Below are 19700 nucleotides of genomic sequence, written 5' to 3' on the forward strand. Positions count from 1 at the left end.
CCGAGGCCACCGGGATTTGTGGTAAATATCGGGGTGTGACAGGCGTTGATTGCCGAAAGACTAGGGGGTACATGCACTAATCAGCCTTTGTCCCCTGAGTGTTATGTGCGTTATGTCCAAGGTTTGATGCAAAACTACTATCGAGCCGGGGGTCTCACTGGAAGCAGCCTCTCTATTCCTACGGGGTAGAGGTAAGGTTGTCTACATCTTACCCTCGTCAGACCCTACCTTAACCTTGCTGTTGATAGGATTAATAAGTATGATGATGATGATGATCTTGGGATTGATTACTCTAATTCGAGGAGTGTTTGGGATTGAAACTCAAAATATGTTTATGGAGTATTTTGACTTCTTTTTTTATAAACCACTTTCAAAATATATTAAAAGATTATAAAGGGTGAACAGTATTCCCTCAAATTTACAGATAAACAATAATATTTTTCTCTTCTCTATTCACACCTACCTATAACCACTTTTCAAAATATAAAAACCTCCCTCACATGATTTAAGAGAAGGGATGTGAATGCTCTTATCGACCTACTTAACACAAACCTTCACGCATTTCCTCCTTTCAGTTCAATTTCAAACACCTCACTTGTGTGTTTTGTAATCTGTAGTTGTAAACCATGTTGATATAAGAGGTATAGGAATACTTGATAAAAAAAGGAAGAAAAAAAAATGGACAAGGAATAGTAGATGAATACCACTTGAGACAAATCATTGACATTTCTTATACTTTAAACTTTTTTTACCCCCTTGACAAAATGAATGACATCCACAGCCTAAACATAATTCATTAATACTATACAATACAAAGCTAGAGGCCCATATGGTTGACTTTGTAGAAAGTCAATATAAAAAAAATGTTTATTTGGACAATTATAGTAACCCAAAAACAAGAGTCCTTGGGTTCCTGAAGAATCAGATATATTAAACAACTATGGATCTATAGGCTGAAGCTTAATTCAAGTGCCACCAACTAGTAATGATTTGTGATCAAAAATGGCTTGAAGGTCAGTAGAACTCCAATTCCTTCAATCACATTCAAGAAGAAAAATATCATCTGGTCTCCTGAAATTGAATAAAAGATAAACAAAATTAGTTTTTTGAGTTAAGTTCGTTTTTGTTCCCTGTGGTTTGACCGTTTTAACCATTTTGCCTCAGTAGTTTAAAAATGGTCATTTTCCTCCTGGTGATTAACGTGAAATTTGAAATTTGCATATATCAGGTTTTGGGTTGTCAAATCTAACTCGTCTAGTAAACTAGTCATGTGGGTTAAACAGATCATGTCCGGTTCAACAATTTAACACGTCAACTCGATATGATTGACACCCCTATTCCCAACTTGAAGCAATGATTACATATTTTGTTTGAGTATGGTTTTCATCAGCCGTATTACAGTATTAGACAAGTCAAGGTCCTTTCAGGATTTAAATGCCTTAAAATAGGTTTTGTTCATAGGAGGTGGTATATTAATCTGAGATTATGAGATATCTCCAAAAGATACATAAATGTGGAAGTAGATAAATTTTGTTAGCTTTAATCATGTTATTTTCGAGCATTTTAAAAAGCGACCGTAGTGGACCAGAGACCTCGACTTTGTGAGGTTTCGGAGGACGTGTTTTATACATGTAAACATTCAAAGAGAAAAATAACATTTTTATGTGAAGAAAATATGAACCGAGTAAAAAGCACATACCAGGAAGAAATGTTGCATTTTGTCTCTTTTGGGACCATGACAAACTGCAAATATAGAGATAAGTGAGATTTAATTTAATGTGATTTTGGGTCTAATTTACTTAATGTAGAGGTGGCAATATCACATAATTTAAATAGAAAAAAGAGTAAATTGCCACAATCGTCCCTGAGGTTTAGGTCTGTTTGTCAGCTTCATCCAAAATGACTTTTTTGTGTCAAATAGCCCTTCACCTTTGGCATTTTTCGCCTTTTTCATCCAAACCACTAACTTAGTTTACTTTTTCTGTTAAGTTGAAGTATATTTGGATGAAACTGTCAAATATAAAACCTCATGGACGATTTTGGCAATTTACTTAAATTCTTTTTAATTTCTTTTACTTAATTAATTTTGTCACATATATATAAAACAAAATATACGTGCAATTCTTATAAAAAAAATTAATAGTTTTGTCACATAATTTTTATAAATTTTCATCCAACCATTAACTCAGTTATTTTTTCTATTAAGGTGAAGGATCTTTTAAATTTTATAAAGTAAAAGACAAAAATTAATTTCCAATTTTTTTATATAAATCAGTTTTATAAAAATAAAATCTACTTCAACCTCTAAAAGGGTTAAATGAACATAACGTTGCCAAAAATGTATTTTAAGGCTTTAAAAATTATATTATTATTTACTAAACAAATGAGTACTCACAGTGCTCCTCCACATGCAGGACCAATTGCTTTGCAAATTGACTGCAAAGTCATGGCTATACCATTGGCCGCGCCTCTTTGGTGTTGATCCTGTTTTTCACGTACATTTGTATAAAATATTAATAATTTATATGCATGAAAAAAAAGTTGAAAACAAACAGATTTTAAAAGAAGGGGGGAAATGTTACCACAGCTTTATTTTGCAGCATGAACGTGCCGGTAATGATAGACACCTGATAAAGTGAGAAAGTTAAGTATGGAGATATAGACAAAATAAAGAAGGTTACAACAGAGATAAACAGTTATATTAGTTCAGTCAGTATACTTACAGATAAAACATTCTTCACGATCGATGCAAGATTTAACGTAAACGTGAGCATGAAGCCTGATAACAACGCTATGTATGGATACGATGTGAGTAGAGGTATAGACAAAACCTACACAAGAGATAGTTGTGTTAACTAGAGAAGCAATCGACTCATGTAAAGCTTAGTTAGGCTCCTTTGACTCTGAAAGTCAAACAAACTACTTCTTTTGAAAACTATGTAAATATATATTTATTTTTTCCTGAAAACTACAACAAGAACTTGTGAAAAATGATAACTGTAGTTTGTTAAATTCTAGTTTGACTTTCAAAGTCAAAAGACAGCTGATAGAGAGCGGTGGATATAGTAGACATATAATGTGATTGCTTACTCCTGAGATGCGAGCTACACCGATGGGGCCGAACATTCTTTGTGCCATTGGATATAATGAAGTCTGGAAAAGGAGAAGCCCCACCCCTACAACAAGACTTTTGCGATTAGCATTTGATTTAAATTTTGTCAAATAAGCACATTTTGAAATTGATTTAAAACATCCAAGTAGAGAAATGGTTGCAAATTTAATGCGATAGGAGCATGTAATACGAGGAACGAAAAACTAGAACTAACAAAGGTAGGCAGACACAGACTATCAACTGTGTTGGAACTTTTGAGACCATTGTATACCACAGCTTGAAAGTCAAGGGGCTGATTGGAAGATTCCAGATCAAGACTTAGTTGATTATGCAACACTCACTGGCGACACGACACGAAAGTTAGTCCGAAGTCAAAAGTTTACCTGTGATAGACAGGACTGTACCAACATCCTCGGTAGTATAGTTCAGGCCGCCTAAACTCTTAGGGCTCACAGCCCACAAAGAGAAAACCTGTTAACAACAAAAAAAACCGGCACCATTTAGAAGTTATGTGAATGTAGTGTAGAATCACAGTTATAAATGCTTGAATAATAGGTATGAATCACCTCTGTGTAAGTCATGTCATGGAGCGAAAAAACGCAATAGACAATGATAGAAGACATTAACGGCCAGTTCTTGAGGAGGCTTATTAAGGAGGAATCTTTTTTCTCATCTGTTTTATCCTCAGCATCAATAACACAGGAAGCAGACTCCAACTCGTTCTTCTTATGAAAGTGCAACGTTTCCTGCAGTTTGAATTGTTAAGAACATGAAATCATCATGTTTAGATGTATTTTAATGAAAGTATTAAGGAAATGGTAACGGAATAGGAAACTCTACCGGAAGCCAGATTGCACCGATGGTCACAAAAAGCGCGAAAACGGAGATACAAAGGCAAGGCAACAAATACGGAAATCTGCATCATAAGTCACAGCTGCAAATTGTTGGCTCGCGAAATTGTATTGGATAAACAATAATAATATTTGGAAATAGTATCATCAACTTTACCTCCCGAATAAAGAATCCGGAGATACTAGACCTGGAAAATTCTCTGCAGGCTGAATTTAGAAAAGAAAACAAAAATATTACGTTCATGTGTGTGCATATGAGACATCCACAAAATCTTGAAACTTTTAAGGTAGTGATAGGATTTAAAACTTGATAACAAGATTTTGAGGAACAGATGAGGACTCCTCTGAGTTGCGAGAACCGTGAGAAATTCCACTTCCCGTGCGAGTTTTTCAACCAAATTTTACACAAACGTAGATGAACATCTAACTAAAACATCTTTAAAAAAAATTGCCAAGCCGGCATGTATTTGTCATGTAATCGTTATTTACACTGCTGTAAAAAAGTTTTACAAAAACACATGACGTCACCGCTTTGGCGCATTACACCTATGTAAATTTCCGTATACAATTTTTTTTTTTTTTTTTTTTTTTTGAAAAAGTTGCTTAATTAAAAAAAAAAATTAAAAACCTTTTTTTCAAGGAGTTCTCAAGTTTTAGCAACTAGGGGGAGTTCCCAATTTAACTATTCCCTTGATCCCTTAATTATGAATTTGAAATCGGACATAAATAGCCTTCTTTCCGTATAAAATATCAAGATACAAGTGTGGACAAAAACCTGTGCAAGGTAACCACCCAACGCCGGGCCAATGATCAGTCCTATGCCCCATGATGTACTGATCTGAAATAAATGACACAATTATATAATATAAATTTCCACGTAAGTGAACTATATTACATGTGACGGTGTTGCATTCAACTTGAATTTAATGTTATTTACGGAACAAAAAAGAAAGAAAAGAAAAGGAGACACTGCTTACGGCTGACAGTCCTAAAGCTTGATATTCATCCCGGAAAAGTTCCAATGCATATGCCTGTTTGTCAACACGTAAAGGTTCAAATCAGATACTACGAAATCTAAACATGCCACAATATGTAAAATTATGAATACCTTTATAGGTCCAAGTAACCCATTTAAAAAGCCAAGAAGAAACCTTGTAATAATAGCCATCCAATAGTTGACACTAAAACCGAAAAGTGTGTTGAAAATAACCCTGAAGAAGATAAAAATTACAAACGTTAGGACGACAAAAGAGATGAGTTTGTACAGAGTGGTTTCAGATAGTTATAAGTCACGGTAGTTACGAACACTGTCGACGTGCCCAAAATAATAACTGGTTTTCGACCATATCGATCAGCCACTACTCCCCAGAATACGGATGTCAATGCCCTTCCAATCATGTATGCAGACCCTTCAAAAGATTGAGAAACATATGATATATAGTTCAAGAGAAGGTTTTTAAAATACGATCATCAATGTTAAAAATTTTAATGATATACAACAGGTAAAAAATGGTTACCGACAAAGCCTGCATAGTAACTAATGTCCTCCTCTTTCTCCGCAATGTTAAAATCTCTCACCTACAACAGAAATCAAGATAAAGAATTTCAAACGTCAAAATTTGGAAAAATTGAAAACAAAGCAAAGATATAAGTGAACACACTTACCATGAAGTAGAGAAACGGGAAGAGAGATGATATAGGGAGTGCTGTGGAGAAAAAACCGAAATATATGTTAGACATGAACATCAACGAGAGGTTTAAGTTAAGATAGAAAAAATTGAATATTGAATTATAACAAAAGTTGTAACAAAGATTCTGATGTTTAGGCGTAAAAGTTACAAAGTCCTGGTTTCTATTGATTGTATTCTTCGCTAATATATTTGTTTTATAAGACGAACCAACTGCTAATACGAATTAGATTCGCTTACCAGCACACAGCACCACAGTCCATATATACAACATTTCCTTAATCGGTAACCCGGTTTGCAGCTCTTTATTCTCATCCAGATTACACCCAGGACAATTTTTGATACATACTTTGTTTAGAATTGGCTTCTTAACCTTAACACCACCCATTAGATGTCAATGACCCACCAAAACAAATGCAAATGAACAACAATTCAGCTGCTCAAACCCACAACCAAAAGCCCACAAATTAAACTGTTTTTTTTTTTTTTTTGTATTTTAATTTGATATTGTTTCTCTATTCAGGCTTTTTATCAAACAGGTGGTCTGCAACTCTGCATTCAACATGACAACACAATCTAACAAAACCGTTCGATCACAAGATGACAAATGGGCATAAAATGGTCCATATCTAGTGCAAGCATTGTCGATTTATGGGTGTCTTCTCTTGAGAAAGATTGTATGCATGAAATGTTACGATGGGTAGTGGGTAAACAGATACTTTTGAATAGGTTGTTAAAGAACGTGAAATTGTAAGAGATGATTTTCATGTTTTAATTAATGTGTAAACATGTGTTGATTGACGTATGAGGCTCTGAGCATAAGGCGTTTGTTGGTCATGATGGGTGGCAACTGTCAATAGGATGGATTGAGTTATGCATTCCAAGGTGAGGATCTCATTTCCCAAAAATAATAATAATAATAATAATAATAATAATAATAATAATAATAATAATAATAATAAATAAAATAATAATAATAATAATACAAGACAATATGTTCACGTTCAATAAGAAACCAATTTTAAATAGATAACCCATAGCTGGCCCTGGGGTGGACCTGATATTTCGAAGTGTACGGTTTTTTATGAAAAAACCCGATATGTATATGCTAAATATTTTTTAAGAGGGTATATACGTACAGACACCAACATAGGTCCACTTACAAAACTATTCTTATGATTTAGATTAGTTATTAGCCCATTGGCATTAGGTTTAGACTTTTGGTAAGCTCAATACCCAATTTCGTTAACGTCTAAGGGCACGTTTTTTCGAGCTCGAACAGGGTACACGAATTCTCAGGGCCGGCGTGAGATAACCGTCTGATCTATGGATTATATATATCCGACCTTTCGATGCATAACGAATTTAAGCATATATAAATTATAAAACGGCTAAATAAAATAAATATTAATAATAAGATGTGAATGAAAACTTATTTGTGTTGTTTTAACTATGATATTTAAAATTATAAAACGGTTAAATAAAAAAATTATTAATAATAAGATGTGAATGAAAACTTATTTGTGTTGTTTTAACTATGATATTTAAAACGGGTTATATAAAATAAATATTAAATAATTATCTTATTCAGTAGGGAATAATCAGTGATGGAATATATCTATCAAAGGGAATATCATTTTGTCGAATAATTATAATTATAAAATATTTTCACTGGCGGAATAACTATATATAAAAGTTATGTTGTGTCTACTAGTCTATATATACAAAGCGATAAATAAAATATAAAATATTATTTAAATATTCACTCCCCACATCTATTTTCGAATTATTTCAACCACTACGGATATGTACATATCATTGTTTCTTACATAAAAAAACAAAAGCATGACTCTTTACTAAAACCATAGATCATCTTTTTTTCTCTTCTAGGCGACAAAACCAATAATTTATGTTAAATGAAGTGAAAGAAAAATAGTATTCTTATATGCAGAGTTTCAGTTTTTTACGAAACATGAAGAATCAAGAAATGATTCTAACACGCATGTATCTTCCCAAATTGATGTAAACTAATTACATTAAAAAGTTAACAAATTTATAAACACACTAATGTTTATATTAATCATTAGAGTTAATTACAGTTTTCGTCCTTGTGGTTTGTCAAAAATCACTATTTCAGTCCATTAGTTTAAAAATTGTGATTTCAGTCCCTGTGGTTTCACTTTCGTAGTCATTTCAGTCCCCCTCGTAACCATTTCAGTCCCTGTACTAACAGAATAAATGGATTGAAATGGTTACGAAATTGAAACCACATGGACTGAAATGGTTACGAAAGTGAAACCACAAGAAATCGCAATTTTTAAACTAATGAACTGAAATAATGATTTTTGACAAACCACATGAAGGGACGAAAACAGTAATTCACTCTAATCATTAAATAAAGATACATATGTAATCAGTATTAACTCACCAACACATAACACCACCACCCATATAAAAATGAGATCTTTGAAGGGAAATCCGGTTTGCATTCGTTTATCACGATCCACTTTGCAACCCGGGCAATTCTCATGGTATACCGGCTCCAAAAGCTCGTCTTTTAGTCCGTTGTTGTCGATCGCCATTATCGCCAACCTTCAAAAGCTTTTGTTGTTGATATTCAAAGATGGGTTGCAACCCAAAATCAAATCTGCAACTCTTTATATGGAGGAGGACAAAGAGTTGGAGGAGAAGAAGTTGAGTTTGGCAACTATGCTAAAGAGCAAAAAGAAGTTGAATATATAACAAGAGTAATTTACAACAATGGTCCATGAATTATTATTGTTATTATTAATTTTCCTTTTGTTTTTAAAAGGTTACAACTTTGGTCCTTATCAAGAGAATTGATGACAAATCTGAAATTCCAAACAGAGACCAATTTCAGATTTTAAGTAATGACATTTAATGTATAACTTCACTTAAATGATTTAAATTCAGATGATTAATACATAAACAATACACTTTGAATATATGTTTAACATATGCACACAACTGTTTGTATAACTTTTTGCATGATATATACTTATAAGGCAATGATTATGCACTAAAATTATAAATATATTCAATTCAGTAGATTAATTAAATAACAACCACTAAAATGATTATGAACTAAAATGATTATGCACTAAAATTATAAATATATTCAATTCAGTAGATGAGAAGTTAGAAAGATTAATTAAATAACTACCATTAGTGCTCTAGTGGTGGTTACGGGTATTTAAGTTTCACCAATGGTGGGTTCGGATGAGTTTTTCCCTCTAGGTCTCAAGTTCGAGTCTGGTTTAAATTGGGGATCTGTTATGCGAGAGGGCTCTCTAGCGCGGACCTGGTTAAGACAACGTATGCTAGACCTTCCTACATTCGCGAATAATTAACACCTTTCAAAAAAATTAATTAAATATGAATTTAAGTTCTTTCAGAAAGAACATGTTTAACATGATGGGAATAGCAAGTGTGACTCTAAATTGGTAAATTTTATTTCAAATTATGATATTTACATTTTTAATACAAATATTAAGCTCTCATATAATCCTAATAAAAATCTATTTTTCAATAATATTAAAAAAAACCGTCTATCTTGACGTCAAAAAATATATTATGTTGAATACTACTCAATCTATGATAACATCCATATAAAAATATAGATAAAAGTAAGGAGATCTCAATAGCATATTTAATATTATATAAAACATTATATATTAAAAAGTATAAATCAAAACTGATATTTTAAATAAAATAGAGAAAGTTATATAAATGATTCAAACTATCACACCGATCGTTTTAGTCGGTCTAGTCGACCCAACAACACTAGTTTAGTACGTTGTTTTTAAAACCGTAGTTAATGATTTGTTATAGAATTTTTATCAAAATCGATAGTGAACACCTTTAATACATTTTTAAAACGACTACTCATTCACTGTACTAAATATACATTTATTTTGTCCACTACATCATATAAATGATATAACGTGCATATTTAATAACATGACTTGCTACCCATATTTTAGTAATGTAACTTTTAGTGGTTCACGTCTTTAGAAAATTGGCTTATATACCCAAACGTTCCGTCAAAAACATTCAAATGAAATTTTCTTGTTACATATTACCTTAAAATAAGTATATTGAACTGTATTCAAACATAAGGGTTTTATAACTTTGTTAGATGTAGATGGACAGATTCGTCGGCATCTTTCGAATATTTTTAATAATTATACCAAATAACTTTCACATAAACGTTAAAATAACCAACTTTTCAACAAAAAAAATATTCAGGATGTCCTGATAATCAGTCTTAAAACAAGATCATATTATAATTATAGTGTTATTAACTTTGAAACAAAATTCATCTAATTCTATCTCTTGTTAAAGTACGTAATTAGATAAAGATATATATTTAAGCCCGCATCTGAGAATATGAGTGCCCTGTGTAGCTGTGCCGGTAGGGGAAAAAAGGGCCTTTAGAATATAAATTTATACATAAAAAAAATCAACAAGTATGACGATAATTGTAATACCAAAAAACAAAACAAAATATTATAGCAAAATCATTTATTTACATACTTAAACGAATGATGAGTCTCTTTCAAGCAAAGTTGTTTCAAGTCTTCATAATCTATATACTCAATAGCTATCGTCCTCATTTTTTTGCAAGTCCCCCTCCCCCCACACCCTGCGAAAAAACGGGCCTCGCACCCGGCACCACCGCACACCTCATCAACGGCCTGTATGTGTATAGTGACCACTAATAATTATGTTCTCTCGTCGTTTAGTGCATGACTAATAATTCTTAACCCAACTCTAAACATAAAATAAAATAAACTGAATAGTGACCACATAAAATAAACTGAATATATGAACTTGTGGACAGAGTTGGCGGAAAAGAAATTGAGTTTGGCTATATACCAAGAGTAAATTACAACTATTGTCCATGAAGTTATTATTGTTATTTTTCAACTTATTTTTTCAAAAGATTACAAACTTTAGTCCTTATATCGTGATCTAACGACAAATTGGTGCCTATTTGCAATGTTTTAAAAACCTGTTTATACCGGTCGGTTGAAGCGGTTAAACCGGATGTCGGAAGCTTAGCCGGCACGAATCATATCGGTAACTGAGAGAACGGTAAGGAAGTTGTACTGCCAGTGAATTGGGTTATACTAGTTTAAACCGGTATAGCAAGGTCAAAGGTTAAAATTTGAAGTTTTAATCTTTTATGGGCACAAAAAGGTGACGATTTACGTTCTTAGAAAAACTTAGCGCCTAAAATGGTAACAATAGTGAATTTTTGGATTATTTTTTATTATGCATTAACTTTTAGAATATTTTTTATTATGAAATGATATAGTTTTGGATTATTTTTTGAGTAAAATTGTACTTTATGAATTTATAGGTTTAATTAGTTAACCCAGTTGAACCGTCTGGTACAACCCGGTTGAACCATTTCTGAACTTAACCCGGTACAATTTAAAAACCGATTTTTAAAACATTGCCTATTTGGGATCGTGTTTGAGTTGGTGATGTTATTTCATCCAAATGAGGAGAACGTGACTATTTAATGGACACTAATGTCTTAAACAAGAGAACTCAATCTAAAAGACTGGTATGGTGGATGAGAGAACTCATTTGGTAGATAAACCCCACATTGGTTGTCCATACAATCGATATGAGACAAGTCCAATACCTTGCAATGGTTTCAGACCATAACAATCGACCCTCCTTAAGGGCCAACGTCCTCGTTGGTCACGGCCACGTTGGTCACGGCTACGTTGGTCACGGCTGGTATCTATTAATAATAAGATGTGAATGAAAACTTATTTGTGTTGTTTTAACTATGATATTTAAAACGGGTTATATAAAATGAATATTAAATAATTATCTTATTCAGTAGGGAATAATCAGTGATGGAATATATCTATGATCTATCAAAGGGAATATCATTTGTCGAATAATTATAATTATAAAATATTTTCACTGGCGGAATAACTATATATAAAAGTTATGTTGTGTCTACTAGTCTATATATACAAAGCGATAAATAAAATATAAATTATTTAAAATTATTATTTAAATATTCACTCCCCACATCTATTTTAAAATTATTCCAACCACTACGGATATGTACATATCATTGTTTCTTACAAACATAAAAAACAAAAAAGCATGACTCTTTACTAAAACCATAGATCATCTTTTTTTCTCTTCTAGGCGACAAAACCAATAATTTATGTTAAATGAAGTGAAAGAAAAATAGTATTCTTATATGCAGAGTTTCAGTTTTTTACGAAACATGAAGAATCAAGAAATGATTCTTTCTAACACGCATGTATCTTCCCAAATTGATGTAAACTAATTACATTAAAAAGTTAACAAATTTATAAACACACTAATGTTTATATTAATCATTAAATAAAGATAAATATGTATATTACTCACCAACACATAAGACCACCACCCATACAAAAATGAGATCTTTGAAGGGAAATCCGGTTTGCATTCGTTTATCACGATCCACTTTGCAACCCGGGCAATTCTCATGGTATACCGGCTCCAAAAGCTCGTCTTTTAGTCCGTTGTCGATCGCCATTATCGCCGACCGTCAAAAGCTTTTGTTGTTGATATTCAAAGATGGGTTGCAACCCAAAATCAAATCTGCAACTCTTTATATGGAGGAGGACAAAGAGTTGGAGGAGAAGAAGTTGAGTTTGGCAACTATGCTAAAGAGCAAAAAGAAGTTGAATATATAACAAGAGTAATTTACAACAATGGTCCATGAATTATTATTGTTATTATTAATTTACCTTTTGTTTTTAAAAGGTTACAACTTTGGTCCTTATCAAGAGAATTGATGACAAATCTGAAATTCCAAATAGAGACCAATTTCAGATTTTAAGTAATGACATTTAATGTATAACTTCACTTAAATGATTTAAATTCAGATGATTAATACATAAACAATACACTTTGAATATATGTTTTGGTGATTTTAAGTTGCAATCACTAAATATTCTTCTCTTATAAAAATTAATGTTTAACATATGCATACAACTGTTTGTATAACTTTTTGCATGATATATACTTATAAGGCAATGATTATGCACTAAAATTATAAATATATTCAATTCAGTAGATTAATTAAATAACCACCACTAAAATGATTATGCACTAAAATGATTATGCACTAAAATTATAAATATATTCAATTCAGTAGATGAGAAGTTAGAAAGATTAATTAAATAACTACCATTAGTGCTCTAGTGGTGGTTACGGATATTTAAGTTTCACCTATGATGGGTTCGGATGAGTTTTTTCCTCTAGGTCTCAAGTTCGAGTCTGGTTTAAATTGGGGATCTGTTATGCGAGAGGGCTCTCTAGTGCGGACCCGATTAAGACAACGTATGCTAGACCTTCCTACATTCGCGAATAATTAACACCTTTCAAAAAAATTAATTAAATATGAATTTAAGTTCTTTCAGAAAGAACATGTTTAACATGATGGGAATAGCAAGTGTGACTCTAAATTGGTAAATTTTATTTCAAATTATGATATTTACATTTTTAATACAAATATTAAGCTCTCATATAATCCTAATAAAAATCTATTTTTCAATAATATTAAAAAAAACCGTCTATCTTGACGTCAAAAAATATATTATATATTATATATTATATATGGATCCCATTAAGTCTAACCAACTCTTAAATTAACCTTGACCATTGGATTTGGCTGAGATTTATCTCAGCCACTTAAACTCATAAAAATAACTACTCTTGTAGCAGTTCATTGCAGTTTCTTAACTGGTGGTTTTGATCCTCATTATTCTCACCATGAACTCCACTTTTACGGTGGTTATATCCTATATCTTTAGGATTCAGTTCGCATCGGTTTCCAGCCATGATGCCCTCCCCACTTTCTCCACCTCCCACAATTTCAGCACCAATAACCACAGTTTACCCCTCAATTCTAGCAGCTTTCTGCTTTTAAAGTATTTAAACCCTCTTTCCACCCACATGCAATGATGTCAAAACCTTTCAAAGTCAATCGTCGCCTGAGTAGGTTCGAATGGCGGATAGAGTAATTTCGATGTGATACTCGAGCGGCGATGAAGAATATGTAGAGTCTCAGGTGGTGCCGTGGTCGTCAGTTGCAGTGTCCCTGATACAGAACCGGTAATTTTTTAAATACTTGAAAACCATCGGAGTATTTTATAAAAGTCGTTTGAGTAATAAGGAATTTTCTTTAATATGTTGGTTTCAGAGCTACAACCATCGGAGATTTCTGACCCGCTGAGGCACACTTCCCTTAACCATTGTTCCGGTTGTTCAAGTTTTTCTTCTCCAACCGTCTACTCGACAATCCAGGTATCAATTTCGACCCTGAGGTATCAATTGCCCTAAATTTGATGTTGATTCTGGCCGATATTGATGAATGGTCATGAGAGACTACACACTTTCCTCATATAACAGGGATGGAGACTTCTCTTCTCTGGCGCCAAAGATAATGTTATGACAATGAACAATGGCGGACGATTGGGCACATACCCCTGGTCACAACTGTGCTGTTTGGTGCTGCCATGCTTCAAGTATGTTGTTTCCTTTTCTCCTTCTTTGATGGTTGTTAATTTCGTTGAGTAAAAAATGTCAACCATCTGATGAATTGTGTCAATTGTAACAAAAATACAATTTGGTCACAACAGTTATGTTTCAAAGTTGCAGATCAGTAGTTGTTAAATTCGTTGTTCGGGCTCAGTTTTTTAATGTTATTCATCAGTCCTTTCACATCATAACTTTGCATATGTTGTTTCAGTTTATATGTCAGTAGATCACAGAGCAGCAGTGTTTTTATCAGTTTTCTTTATCATCTATTGTATATCAGTGTATCACACCAGGAATTATTACGTTTGTGAAATACAAGTATGTGATACTCTGTTTAAATACAAGTATGAATATGATGGTCTCAATCAGAGAGTTGATTTTGCTCTATCATGCAGGTACTTCATCTTCATATATTTGTTTAAATTCATATGTTGATTCATCCTATATAGATGAATATTTTGATAAAAAATTATTCTCTGTTGTGACCTAACTAAAACTTTGAAGTGATATCTAACAGGCTAGATTTTTCTTCCAACAGCTTGTATATCGGGTCAGCTACTGTCATTCAAAGGTAAAGATTGTTTCTTTAGTAATTTTAAGCATTGTGTATCAAAATATTAGTTTCATACTCATTGACATTGTTTCTTCGAAACGGTACGGGTAGAAACATTCGCATCGAAACGGTACGAGTGGACCAACAAAACGTATGATTCAGTATGCGATTACGAAGACTTTGGTTACAGGTCAGTTGCTTAATGTTGCCCCCACAAACATAACCTTTCTATGTATGCATGTTTAATTTGGAGTAATTTTAATACACTTGCACCTACGTAACACGTATACTGTTGACACAATTACTATGAATAACCTGCTTGAAACTCGGTTGCGAAGCGCAGGTAGTGATGCTTTATTTCAGTATGATTTCGGGTCGAAACGGTACTGGTCGAAACGAGCTTCATTGGTGCCAGGAACGAGCTTCATTGGTGCTGATAATCTTCGAATTTATAGTTTACTGGAAAAACAAATTATATATTTTTTTATGATTTCATAGGTGGTTGTTATGAACGCTTAATTGATGTAGATAAAAGGGAGCAAACGCGACAAACATTGTAAGCCCATGTTTTCATTTTCTTAATAATTTGACATCGATCCCTGAATTTATTTATTGTTGTATTTTTTGTGATTCGACACATAGTTAATTTCTTGCCAATGCACTTCATGGTGAAGAAAGGTATTTTCATGACCCCTCATGGCTCATGCTCTGCAACTATAAGAATATACATATGCTACCCTTACAAATCTTGTAACACTAACCTTTTATATTCCATCTTTAGAACATGGTCAGACCAGTCAACATGTACTATAGATGAACCTTCTAGAACTTCAATGTCTTCACTAGATTAAAAAATCATGATTCATGAACAACTTTACTTGTATTTTATATTTACCAACTTGAGATTGAAATATAAATTTGTTTTTGTTGCGGGTCATGGAGCTTGTGACGAAGGAAAAGTTGGTAATGAAATTTTGCTTTGAGAGACATAGCGTAGGGGTTTGGACATCAACAAGAAGGTGCTCTATTACGACTAAATTATTTTTTGACTTTTTCTCACTTGTATGTATAGATGATCAATTTACTTGTAAAGGGGTGGATTTGGGTTATGTTTCATCTCGAACGGGTCAAATGGCGATTTAAAAGAGTTAGGTCAAAAGGAGTCTTGGTTGTAAGTTTCCAAAGTGTACTGAAATAATATAAGTAATCGGGTTTGGCTCATTTAATTACTTGAAAAGGTTTAAATTTTTCGCCGAAAAATGACCAGCCCTGTTTCTGTTTTGACCCATAGCAGAAAAAATAATGTTTTGATGTGTTATCTAGCCTCCCAATTTGTTACTTGTGTTGACCATGATTCACTATTTTTATCATTGGCTCTGTTTTATTTTGTATCGTCATGCAACTTTTTTGGTGTTGTCATATAATCATATATATAAACTCTCTCCAGGGAGAAAATAAACCGAGTTCTTGACTTCCTCATGACGGGCACTCAACATCAATTGCTTATTTGTTGGCCAAGCACATGCACTAATTGTTATTATGTTTACAGTGTTACATAAATCTTGTCATCCGAATTTTATTTTATGTTTACTATTATGTTCATTGTGTATACATTAATATGATGAAAATTGGCTTTTGTGCAGGATCAATTTCACTGTCACCGCATGGAGTTCTTTTGAATTTGACTTTTTGACTTCAAAGTCAACATTGATGTGTGTGTTTAATTGGGATAACCAATTCAAGTGGGTAGTTGATTGGTTTATATAGTCTTCATTAATCACTCTATTGGTGAAGCTTAGGATATCTCTTATACAGTTGTCAATGTGCAAAGAAAAGACTTAAAGGAGCTTGAGAAGCAAGTTATGGCTTTCTTTTTTTCATTTTACATTGGTGTCTAGAATGTAAAAAAAGATAACTGAAAAAGAAGGATATATCGACTTAAAAAGACACTTTAGCAATGATTTTCTATAATTGTTTTGGTATGTTCAACATACCTACTTGTGTATATGTAAATCAAATATATTATTTTACTTTAAAGTTGCATTGTATTAAATATATATATAACATTTATTTACATGTAATTTCATTTATGAGAATTTTCCTTTTTTCAACCCGTGTAATACACGGGTAGATAACCTAATGCTCCTTATATGAGATACAAAAATATTCATTGTTACAAAATATAAAAGTACGAATCGATGAAAACAATTTTCTAAAAAACAGAAGCTTGCATAGCATATTCGGTACGGGTAGAAACGGTACGGGTAGAAATGGTTCGCGTTGAAACGGTACGAAACTCGTCCCGACCCAAAACTCGTCTCGTGCGAAAACTCGTGTCGGCCCAAAACCCGTGTCGGCTCGAAACCCGTCTCGTGCAAAAACCGGTGTCGGCCCGAAACCTGACCCGAACCGACCCCGTTCCGATCCAAAACCTGCGTCGTGCTGAAACCTGTCTCGTGCGGATACTTGTGCCGGCTAGAAACCCATTCCGATCCGAAACCTGCCCCGTTTCTTTAAGACACTAACCCACATCGACCCATTTCTTTAATGTTGTCGACCCGCTTTGACCCGGAAATAACAAGATGGAATTTCAAGTGACCCATTATGATCCATTTACTTAAAATATCTTACCCAAACCAACCCATATAACTTTAAAAGCAACCCAAACTGACCCACTTGAAAAGTTCTGGGTTAAGATTGCCCCCTCCACTTTTCATTTAGTCTTCCGTACAAGGGAAAAGTTTTGAATACGAGACCATAGGTTAATTTCGTTGCATCTTGATCAGCTTGTAATGACTCGGGGACGCCTAGAAGCTTCTAGAAAGTACCTTTTATAGGGTATAGTTTCATCTGTCCATATGGTTCTACAGCAGTATAGCTTTTGTATAGCTCCTTCATGTCTGCCTTTGTGCATGCTTTAGAATGAAGCTTATAATCCAAAGAATATACATACGTAACCTTTATATGTTTTTCTGATTCTTCAACTTGTCATATAATCCCCTAGCCTTTGAAACACAGTCACAACATTTGTCATATGAAGAAGATAAGAGTAAACAACTTGAAATAATGTTTTAATAAGAAAAATATCAATGATCAATCAATAGAATTTATGCAAGGTATTGTGTTAAAAGAAACGTCATCAAAATTATCAGATCTTTTGGTTAGCTGTTACACTTTATTCAGTTAAACAAATAACCGAATCAACGGTAAAAGGTTACATAAAAAGGAACATCACTGAGTGACAAACGTCTAATCCCGTTATCATCTGAAAATATTCCAACATCCCTGCATATAACCTTGAAGAAAAGGAGAAGCAATCACAAACACCCTCAATATAGATATCTCTATCATCTGAAAATATTCCAACATCCCTGCATATAACCTTGAAGAAAAGGAGAAGCAATCACAAACACCCTCAATATAGATATCTTTGTTTGTTACGCTGTTAGCGTAACCCGTCCACCGGACGGGTATTAAACTAGTTATGTTGAATACTACTCAATCTATGATAACATCCATATAAAAATATAGATAAAAGTAAGGAGATCTCAATAGCATATTTAATATTATATAAAACATTATATATTAAAAAGTATAAATCAAAACTGATATTTTAAATAAAATAGAGAAAAAGTTATATAAATGATTCAAACTATCACACCGATCGTTTTAGTCGGTCTAGTCGACCCAACAACACTAGTTTAGTACGTTGTTTTTAAAACCGTAGTTAATGATTTGTTATAGAATTTTTATCAAAATCGATAGTGAACACCTTTAATACATTTTTAAAACGACTACTCACTCTCACTTTACTAAATATACATTTATTTTGTCCACTACATCATATAAATGATATAACGTGCATATTTAATAACGTGACTTGCTACCCATGTTTTAGTAATGTAACTTTTAGTGGTTCACGTCTTTAGAAAATTGGCTTATATACCCAAACGTTCCGTCAAAAACATTCAAATGAAATTTTCTTGTTACATATTACCTTAAAATAAGTACATTGAACTGTATTCAAACATAAGGGTTTTATAACTTTGTTAGATGTAGATGGACAGATTCGTCGGCATCTTTCGAATATTTTTAATAATTATACCAAATAACTTTCACATAAACGTTAAAATAACCAACTTTTCAACAAAAAAAAAAAAAAAATATTCAGGATGTCCTGATAATCAGTCTTAAAACAAGATCATATTATAATTATAGTGTTATTAACTTTGAAACAAAATTCATCTAATTCTATCTCTTGTTAAAGTACGTAATTAGATAAAGATATATATTTAAGCCCGCATCTGAGAATATGAGTGCCCTGTGCAGCTGTGCCGGTAGGGGAAAAAAAGGGCCTTCAGAATATAAATTTATACATAAAAAAAATCAACAAGTATGACGATAATTGTAATACCAAAAAACAAAACAAAATATTATAGCAAAATCATTTATTTACATACTTAAACGAATGATGAGTCTCTTTCAAGCAAAGTTGTTTCAAGTCTTCATAATCTATATACTCACAGCTATCGTCCTCATTTTTTTGCAAGTCCCCCTCCCCCCACACCCTGCAAAAAAACGGGCCTCGCACCCGGCACCACCGCACACCTCATCAACGGCCTGTATGTGTATAGTGACCACTAATAATTATGTTCTCTCGTCGTTTAGTGCATGACTAATAATTCTTAACCCAACTCTAAACATAAAATAAAATAAACTGAATAGTGACCACATAAAATAAACTGAATATATGAACTTGTGGACAGAGTTGGCGGAAAAGAAATTGAGTTTGGCTATATACCAAGAGTAAATTACAACTATTGTCCATGAAGTTATTATTGTTATTTTTCAACTTATTTTTTCAAAAGATTACAAACTTTAGTCCTTATATCGTGATCTAAGGACAA

General features: G+C 32.9%; 1 protein-coding gene and 1 long non-coding RNA gene across 14 annotated transcripts; one reads left to right on the forward strand and one right to left on the reverse strand.

Moving 5' to 3' along the window:
- Positions 1-707: 707 nt before the first annotated feature.
- On the reverse strand, positions 708-12364 carry LOC110912259 (protein ZINC INDUCED FACILITATOR-LIKE 1). 3 transcript variants are annotated; one of them, XM_022156943.2, is made up of 17 exons: positions 12081-12364; positions 5629-5669; positions 5481-5541; positions 5270-5372; positions 5072-5174; positions 4941-4994; positions 4739-4801; positions 4121-4170; positions 3953-4028; positions 3679-3858; positions 3496-3583; positions 3091-3176; positions 2724-2831; positions 2583-2627; positions 2396-2484; positions 1700-1743; positions 708-1071 (listed from the first exon to the last, which is right to left on the reverse strand). In XM_022156943.2, exons 1-17 carry the CDS (start codon positions 12229-12231, stop codon positions 980-982), a joined length of 1434 nt encoding a protein of 477 aa, XP_022012635.1. In that variant the 5' UTR covers positions 12232-12364; the 3' UTR covers positions 708-979. The 3 variants fall into 3 exon arrangements, with proteins under 3 accessions (XP_022012635.1, XP_022012634.1, XP_022012636.1); XM_022156942.2 differs by lacking the exon at positions 12081-12364 and adding an exon at positions 8080-8366; XM_022156944.2 differs by lacking the exon at positions 12081-12364 and adding an exon at positions 5892-6077.
- Positions 12365-13445: 1081 nt separating this feature from the next.
- Positions 13446-16830, forward strand: LOC110912261. 11 transcript variants are annotated; one of them, XR_004882523.1, is made up of 9 exons: positions 13446-13814; positions 13903-14006; positions 14112-14227; positions 14452-14635; positions 14758-14811; positions 14905-14983; positions 15137-15349; positions 15736-15812; positions 16437-16830. It is a non-coding gene; the product is annotated as an uncharacterized LOC110912261 (long non-coding RNA). The 11 variants fall into 11 exon arrangements; XR_002577806.2 differs by having other exon boundaries at positions 14112-14635; positions 14905-15349; XR_004882521.1 differs by lacking the exon at positions 16437-16830 and adding an exon at positions 16241-16430 and having other exon boundaries at positions 14112-14635; positions 14905-15349.
- The last annotated feature ends 2870 nt before the right edge of the window (positions 16831-19700 follow it).

The sequence above is a fragment of the Helianthus annuus genome, chromosome 15, assembly GCF_002127325.2.
Source record: "Helianthus annuus cultivar XRQ/B chromosome 15, HanXRQr2.0-SUNRISE, whole genome shotgun sequence".
In the NCBI taxonomy this organism is placed as follows: domain Eukaryota; kingdom Viridiplantae; phylum Streptophyta; class Magnoliopsida; order Asterales; family Asteraceae; genus Helianthus; species Helianthus annuus.